We start from the raw sequence: 8,919 nt of genomic DNA, 5'->3' as shown, positions 1-8,919 counted from the left end.
ATTTAAAAATGGCGGATAAAATTAACATTACCACTGACTTTTTTGTCGTCTTGGTTTGGCACTCGTAAACATCTGCGAAATGCTAACGTGGTCCGTACAAACTCTGCCGGGCGCAACGCAGACGCTCCCTGCTGTGGTAGAAAGCGGCAAATCCACGCACCAGCAGACGTGTTTGCATCGGCGCGGTCCGCAGGACATGGCGGCCCACCGCTGACTTCACAAAACTTTCCGGGAAAAATTCCACGGCGACAATATTTTTTCCGTCTCTTGCTGTCAATCGTGTTTATGGCCACGTCTTGTTGCGCCGCGCGACTGACTTCCTGTGTGTCAACGCAGGTGTCGACAACATGTGGCAAGTCGAGCGCACTTCCTGCATCCGCGGTTTGCGCTTCTCGGCAGCGGCGAGTGTCGGGTCACAGGTTTCAGGGTGCTGATCTCGTGGCTGGGAAAAAAAAAATGATTCAACCAAATTTGAACACTATTTCATCCCCACATTTATGCAAGAGAAGCATTATACTTTTTGGTGAAAACATTGAATCAGTTAGCTTGTCTTGCCTTGAATACTTAACAGGACGCAACAGTTAGCTAGCCGTTAGTTAGCAGTTAGCCTACTGAACAACATCAACCTTGAGCTAAAATCAAATTCAGCAACAATGAGGACTACTAATGATAATGGAGTGTAAACTAAATACACATAAACCAAGATTATTTACAGTTTAATTCCTATCTACAGTGTAGTACTTACACACATTGTACTATCAGTATCTCATTGTTAGGCACCTTCTTCATCTTTATCAAACCATTTTTGAGGCGGGGTAATTTTGCTGTTAAAATATTAGGTTTCAACAAAGTACTGTATGTACTTAATACACTTCTCTAACTTGTTGTTGTAGAAGTACAGTACATAAAAAATAAACAATTAATGTCTTCAATTTTAACGCAGCTGGGATTCAATTTAGGTTTCGTTGAGCCGAAAATAAATAAATAAAAGGGCTATAAACGCCCATGCTTCCCAACCCAATCTTTTCTGCGCAGGACACAAGTAGCATTTGGCTTTTTCTTTGGCTTTGTGGTATGATATTACCGCTGTAGGGTACTGTAAAAAGTGTGACGAGAACATGGAACATGGGGAAAAATTATTATTGCGACAAGAAAGCTTCAGACAAACGACACGTTCAGCCACCGAACATGTGACGTCCCTTGTATCCACCAGATGTCGCTGTCGACCAATTATTCGTCCCTCCTTCCCAAGGCGCATGCTCAGTGCGCTGAAGTCCCCATGTTCAAAGTAACTGGCGTCTGGACGAAGCATTTCCGGTGGTCATATTTTGAAAGGGCGCAAAGCGGACGTGTCGCGGTTGTTTTCTCTCGGCCGTTGGTTTTGATGCCGCTCGCGCAGCATCGACGCTGCTGGAAGCGTACCGACGAGCGCACCGCCACCGACGGCCAAGCAACAGCGGCGGCAGCGGGAGCATGGCGACGCCAGGACCGGAGCCCCTCGACGCCCAGCCGGCGTCGTCGTCGTTGCCGCCATCCCCCGGCCACAACGGAGGGCCCGCGCCGCCCAACAGCCGCGGCTTGGAGCGAGCGCTGGAGGAGGCGACGCTGAGCGGCGCGCTCAACCTCAGCGCCAGAAAGCTCAAGGAGTTCCCGCGCACGACCGCCGGCCTCGACCTGAGCGACACGGTGGAGGCAGGTAAGCGGGGCGGGTGGGCGTGGGAGTTGGGGTGGGGTTGGGTGGTCTGTCAATGCGTTGCCCTGGAATTCCCCCCGTCGCTTCCTGTCTGCGACTTGGGCGCAGGCTTGTCACTTCCACAGTGGCGCGCGTGCTGTCAACCTGGGAGGTCTGTGACGTCACAAAGGCACGTCGGGCTTCACGCTCATTTTGTGAAATAACACATTTGCTTGCATTGGCCTCTGATTGACATGTTATTACAAATTAATATGATATTCGGTTCAATTTTGTGAAGACACTTGACTATGTTTATCTGCATGTAAAAAAAATTCCAGTTTCTAAAACATTCGTGTTAACTCATTTACATGCTTGAATGGACAGTTAGTGCCTCATACATATTCGGAACTCCGCGACACACGGACATCATTTCCACTTTTAAATTTCTATTGTCCATAGAAGACCTTATATTTATGTCACGTACCACACTATATAATAAAGTAATAAGTTTCTTCCTCGCTCCATAAGGTGCTGATTTGTTGCGTCGCCATGTTTGTTTACATCTGCTGCTTGAGTGTTTATCGGTGGGTTGTGCGCCAGTCTCACGGATTTATATACCACACATGTGTGTATGTATAACTGTGTACACACGGTGTCATTTTTATAATAGAGACAAAAAATAAAATAAAAATAAAAAATAACGTGAAAACGCCACAGAAAAATCATTGTATTGAAGTTAGGCTCGTTCAGGGAGTGGCAACGTATGATGGCCGCCGTAGTAGTAGTTCCCAAGATTCCTTGTGCACAGAGTGTGCGCGCAACACAAAACAATTTGCTTACTTGTTCAATCGTGATATGTGTACTGTTCATTTTACCAAATATTGGGCTTAGAAAAGCATATTGTTATTTTTTATTTTTTGCATGTTTACCTTTCCATAACCCAGATATTGCCATTATTTGCCTTTTTAACATTTTTTTTGACTGCATGTCTTAGTTAATAATATGAGGCTGAAAGCAGACAAATATGTCAATACGTGAATGACATTTTGTTTGCAAGTGATGAGATTTTTCCTCGTATTTTATCGTATTTTGTTTGCCTTACGTATCGGTTGCTGGTACCATTGGAATCTACAAGTGCCGATACCTTAAAATATTATCGATACTCGTCCATCCTTTCTTAAATTTGCTCCCAGCCATTTTCACAGAAACAATCCCATTGCTATAAAAACATGCAACCTACCAAAAGAAAGATTAAAGTCTCTTCTTTCATCAGGGAAAAAAAGTATATTTCTATCTGGTTTGCAGCAATTAGCATTAGAATATAGATAAGTTTAATCAATTTTCACAAATCTAGAATTGTGAGTAATCGAGCTTTTTCTAACATGGCCCTGGTTGAACTCCTTTGCGCTGCTGCCTCCTGCTGGCCGTTTGTGTAATAACTACCATTTCTACAACCGTTTATCGCAGTTGAGAGGCTGCATCAAAGCCTTCTGTATGCTCTAGCATAAAAACAAAACAAAACAAAACAAAAAAATGTATAAATACATGTTTGGGACACTTACAACATAAAAAAAAACATTTATACGTTTTGGGGAGCAAATGAGTGAATGTATTTATGGTGGGGTTGCAGACTGATATCTTGTGGATGCAAAGTAATGAAAGGCTTTGAGCAGCAAGGCCAATCACACTTTCTCAAAAATCGTCCGATTGATGATTGGTAAGTTACAATGTCCCGTCGTTGTGGCGCTATTTTTAGAAAAGGCCCACGTTGGGGAGACAGGACTGTAATAGAGCAGCAACGTGGAGATTGTGGCACGTGATGAAGGAAAGCGGAGACTGTGGATCGTCATGCCATCGCGTCCCGAGCTAAAAAACAAAACAAAACAAAGAGCAACAGGCTAAGCTAGCATTAGTGTGTGTGTTTATTTTTGTTCACTTTAGTTAGTGCGCGTTTAATGTTTGTCACGTGGGGTCTTGCTTGGCTCCTGAAAAGCGAGTTCAAAGGTCGAGAGAGGAACTGACTGATACAATTAACTACTGCACTCTCTGAAAAAAATCCCCTCCTCACCCTCTCTTTTTATTTGGTTTCCACGCCCCTAGTTCCATGGGTGTTCCAACCCTAAAACATAGTTGGAACACAGTGAACTTAATGAAAATATGCACTGCCATCCAATAGTTGTACATTCTCGAGAGGTAATTACAATTAATTAAGAATACATTGAGTTTGATTATTTTGCTGCATGAAAAAAAATGTAATTCTTTCATTAGATAATAAAAATGTAATTTCTTTAGGTACGTTAAATATCTCAATAACATCTATATCGCTATATTCAGCAACTATATCGCATGTTTTTCCAATATTGTGCAGCCCTATTTTAAATGTATGAATGATATGCTTAATAATATGCTTAATAATAATAATAATAATAATAATTAAACAAAAGATGCCTCTGCCAAATCTAATATTGGGGTCCAAGGAACTGAGCACCCCCCCACAACCCCCCAGCCCGTCTCTGGCCTTATACTAACTGCCTCCGAGCTGAATATGTCTCATCTGTACGTATAGCGTACAGTTTATACAGTCGTCTGCTGGCGAGGTGGGATTAGCAAGATGGCCGCCCTGTGATTCTGTCTTGCACAGACGGGCGTGTATGGGCTATTGGCTATCTGGTCATATATACAGGTGGGTGGGGGGGACGTGTTATCTAGCTGGCTAGCTAGCATCTGGAAGCTAGCCCCGAAGCGGTGGGAAGTGGCCGCACCCCTGCTCATTGTTTTGTGGAGGCTTGGCTTGGCTTGGCTTGGCTTGGCTTGGCTTGGCTTGGCTTGGCTTGGCTTGGCTTGGCTTGGCTTTCCCTTCCCTTCCCTTCCCTTCCCTTCCCTTCCCTTCCCTTCCCTTCCCTTCCCTTCATATATATATATATATATATATATATTAAAAAGTGTTGGGACCCAGTATTTGCAGTGAATAAATAAATAAATAAATAAATAAATAAATAGTTTTCTAAAGTTTCCTACTGTAAATAAAGTTTTCCAAAATTTCAACACAATTTCTAAATTTATTATTTTTTTATATAATTATTATTTTTTCTAAATTAAAAAGTGTTGGGACCTGGTGTCAGCAGTGACAAACGTATGCAAAATGAAATGTATCTAATTTGGGGTTTTAGTCAGGGTTGAAAAGATCTTTGCCGACTGACAAATTGTCTGAATATGTTTGAAATGTCTTTTGCAACAACTAAAAAGTGTCTGTGAACATCTTGCAAAACCGAATGAAAACACAAAATTTGCTCGGTTCGCAAGCATTCACTGCTCGGTGAAATTCCAGCTGATCGGCCTTCCGATTTGTAAAAAGGCCGATGCCGATATTTGGCGTTTTTGATATTTGTCAAAATACCAAATATCGGCACCCATCCCTAGTCAGGATGTTGTTGTTTGACAATTCACGAGGTTGGATATGTTGGAGTCCAAAGTGGAGCAAGCGCGCAGAAGGGAAGCGAGCGGTTAGCCGTGAAGGTACGTTTGCGAGGAGATCAAACGTCATCGTTGAGTTAATTGCGTCACGTCATTGTGATTTTTGAGAGTTTTGGCGAGATGATGTAACCTGCAGTGTTTTGCTTTTGTGAAGTATTAAAGACTTTTTTTTTTTTTTTTGGCTTTGATGTCAACTATTTCTAATCAATGACTGCAGAATACATTTTTGCGTACTAATGTAGCAGTTGAAGATGATTTTTGGCTTGATGTTGAATGATGTGCTGTTTAATAGCTCAGGAAAGTTGTCCCCCCCCAACAAAAAAATTCCAGCCAACAGCAATGATACGTTCAAGATTAGCAAATGGAATTGATTTGAATTAGGGCTGTACGATATTGGAAAATCATGCGATATGCGATAAGGTTGCTGAATGTAGCAATATCAATATTATTGCGATATTTAACGTGTTAAAAAAAAAAAAGATTTTTATTATCTGATGAAAGAATTACTTTTTTAATGCAGCAACATAAGCAAACAGTATAATCTTAGTTAATTAATTGTAATTACCTCTCGATAATGTTCAATAATTGGATGGCACATTTTCGTTAACGTTTGACTGGTCAAATTCAGATCAAAGCATAAAATTCCATATGAAACTTACTGCATGTCTTTTCGATTTGCATATTGTATGAGCCAATATCGCGATATTGATACATTTTTTGATATATTGTGTAGCCCCAATATTTATAATGATTTTATAATATTTTCATTGCTGTAATGTCCAAAAGCACAATATTGTGTTTTTAAAAATATTTTTTCGATATATTGTGCAGACCTAATTTGAACCCATTTGTCATTTTTAGCTCCTTCCGAAAACTGCGTTAAAAATCTTACACACAATCATATCCAATATTCCATCTTGTTGTTTCACCTTTTCGATGGCAGTTCATTTATTTGAATTATGAGTCCTTTTAAAAAGTTGACGTAACAGGGCTCATTTGCATACGAAGATGCTGATTGGTTGTAACACTAGGGGTGTGAATTGCCTCCTACCTGACGATTTGTTTCGTATCACGATTCACAGGTCACGATTCGATTCGATGCCGATTTTTCCCAATCCAAATTTATAAATCGATTGTTGCGATTTTTTTCATTCAAATTTAGAAAATACTAATCAGTAAACTTGTAGAGTGTAAGATTTGTATGAAAGTGTATTATTTATTTATCTGAAACTTCAGTCTTATACAGGTTGTAATTTGTTTCATGTTTGAACAGCATTAAAATAAAATATTAAGGCTTAATGTTCCGTTCATATAACATTCTTCCATGCTTAAGGTGTGAACCCTAACCCGAAGTAAGACATTTTGTTGAATATTTTTCCATTAAAAATGGAAGTTTAAAAATCGATTCAGCCTCCTATTGAATCGATTCGAGAATTGCGCAATGTAGTATCGCGATATATTGCCAAATCGATTTTTTTTTAACACCCCTAGTTGTAACAAATACTTCCTCTGGACAAAAATAAACACGCTCAAACTCTGTTCTAAAATCATCATAATGTGAAACATTTATTTATATATATATTTTTTATTTATTTATGTATTTATATATTTTTTTTTATTGCCTGAATTTCTTAATCGACTGACGAATGATTTTCGTCAGTCGCTCACATGATTTTAAACCTTGAAGTCGTGTGAATAATTTTGACTTATTTGTTTACAAAAATATCCACAGTTACCTGTATAATATTAATATATTTGTGGGTGGCTGGTTGTTTCAAATATAGCAAACTAAAATTTGAGTGTTTTAGTGTTTTCATTTTTTTTGGAGGGGTTGGGGGGGGGGGGGGGTAATTCCAAACATTTGTGGGCCAAAATGCCTCATGGAAATCAAGAAGCTTTTTAAAAGTGTGATGGGGGGAAACAAATAGCAGGCTTGCCGATGTCATTCAAAAGTGATGTCTATTATTTTATTTCTGGATGTTTTGCATCTGATTGGACGAACCGAAGCGAAAGAAAGACGTTCGTTTGAGACCGAAAGACGACGTCCGCGTGTCAAGACGACGACATCGTCAGTCTGCGAGCGACTCTGCGGCGTCTCCCTGTCTGACAGACGCCAAATCCTTTTCAATAAATAAACTGGAGCACTCGCTGAAGCGACCCCCCCCCCACCCCCCACCAAATGTAGGCCAAAATCAACCGCACACGCACACACACACTGTCACACTCTCTCCACAGTGCATCTCTTCAGGCTTATCGTAATACACCGTGAAGCTCACGGCGGCGTACAAAAACGAGCGTTAGCACGCGAGCGCTAACGCTTGTGCGCGATCGGCTTTCAGTCAAATCAAATCAAATGTGAAGCGTTTTAAAGTATCGCTTCAACTGCCGACTCGATTGTGTCTCGTGATGGGTTGCTTTTGAACGATAGAGCTGTGCGGTAACTTGAGATTTTGGTATCGATCGAAGTATATGCCGGTGCCAATACACCGTATCGTAGATACGGATACCAAGTACTTTGAGGTTCATAAAATATTATGCTATGTTAAATAATTTGTCCTAATAAAAAGCGTTTTATCCTTTGTGTTTGCAAAGTAGGGATAGACCGATTATCGGCCGGTCGGATTATCGGTGCCATTTGCCTTTTTTTTTTTTTTTATCTGAAGGCCGATAAAGCTGGTATCTCCCTGAGCAGTGAATACTTGCGAACATAGCGAATGTGGGGTTTTCATCAGGAATTGTAAGATGTTTAGTTTTTATTTTTCGGAACCACATTTGTAACATCTTCAGACAAATTTTCACTGCTTTTGAAACGTTTTACGAACCCTAACAAAAACCCCAAATGAGCTACATTCGCACGCATTTGTCATTTTTGAGATACAGGGAACTTTTGATTTATGGATCTATTTAAATTTCCATTTTATATATATATATAAAAAAAAATTGGAACTCCCTGCACTTTTTAGTATAAAAAAACAAAACAAAACAAGAAATTATGTTGAAATTTTAGAAAACTTAGGGATCTATTTACTTGCTTTTTAATTTTTATTATTATTATTACTTTAGTTTAGCAAATGCTAATGACCCAAGAAGCTCTGCAATTTTTGTTATAATTTTTTAAACAAATCTGTCAATATAGTTTAAAAGTTTTTTTTTTTCTCTCTTTCACTGCAAATGAATATCGGCTTGAAATATCGGTTATCGGCCTCCTTGACTACTAATAGTCTGTATCGGTATCGGCCTTGAAAAAACAAAACATATTGGTTTATCACTAGTATAAATAATTCATTGTTACCACCAGTGCCGCCCACCGGCAGGCCGGCACATGCGTATGTGCTAGAAAGGGATTGCGGAAGGGACCCATGAGAAAACAAAATTAATAAATAAATGTAAAATATCGATACTAGCGCTCTGGTATCGATCCGATACTGATACATTAGTATTGATTATATCGATACTTCATGATTATTATTTTTTCCAGAATCGAGCAGCCCTATAATACGATATTATCACGATACGAAGCTCACAATACGATAATTATTACGATATTGTGGGGAGGTTGGTGATATTTAAAAAAGGTCACAATATTGTAAAAAAAAATTAGCTCATACTAAAAAAAAAAACTAAAAAAAATGTGCTTTTGTACATAACATCAATGTTATGTTGTTGTTGTTATTATTATTATTATTATTATTATTATTATTATTATGTTGTTGTTGTTGTTGATGCACGCACACATTAAGTTCCTCCACATGCGACTTGCTTCACAAGCATGT

At 39.4% G+C, this 8,919-nt stretch overlaps 2 protein-coding genes across 7 annotated transcripts in view; one reads left to right on the top strand and one right to left on the bottom strand.

The window, feature by feature from the left end:
* rubcnl (rubicon like autophagy enhancer) overlaps positions 1–8,919 on the bottom strand; it is a 37,390-nt gene that overhangs the window by 3,578 nt on the left and 24,893 nt on the right. For all 3 annotated transcript variants that reach the window (XM_077537770.1, XM_077537771.1, XM_077537772.1), the window contains one exon: positions 39–442. In XM_077537770.1, coding sequence (XP_077393896.1) covers positions 39–198 — 160 coding nt within the window. In that variant the 5' untranslated portion in view covers positions 199–442. The remainder of the gene's footprint in view (positions 1–38; positions 443–8,919) is intronic.
* Positions 1,304–8,919, top strand: part of lrch1 (leucine-rich repeats and calponin homology (CH) domain containing 1) — a 39,491-nt gene continuing 31,875 nt past the window's right edge. For all 4 annotated transcript variants that reach the window (XM_077537764.1, XM_077537763.1, XM_077537762.1 and 1 more), the window contains exon 1: positions 1,304–1,696. In XM_077537764.1, coding sequence (XP_077393890.1) covers positions 1,474–1,696 — 223 coding nt within the window. In that variant the 5' untranslated portion in view covers positions 1,304–1,473. The remainder of the gene's footprint in view (positions 1,697–8,919) is intronic.

The sequence above is a fragment of the Festucalex cinctus genome, chromosome 11 (genome assembly GCF_051991245.1).
Source record: "Festucalex cinctus isolate MCC-2025b chromosome 11, RoL_Fcin_1.0, whole genome shotgun sequence".
NCBI classification, from domain to species: Eukaryota; Metazoa; Chordata; class Actinopteri; order Syngnathiformes; family Syngnathidae; genus Festucalex; species Festucalex cinctus.
The sequence above is the reverse complement of the archived record's forward strand: the minus strand, read 5'-3'. Positions and strand labels throughout refer to the sequence as shown.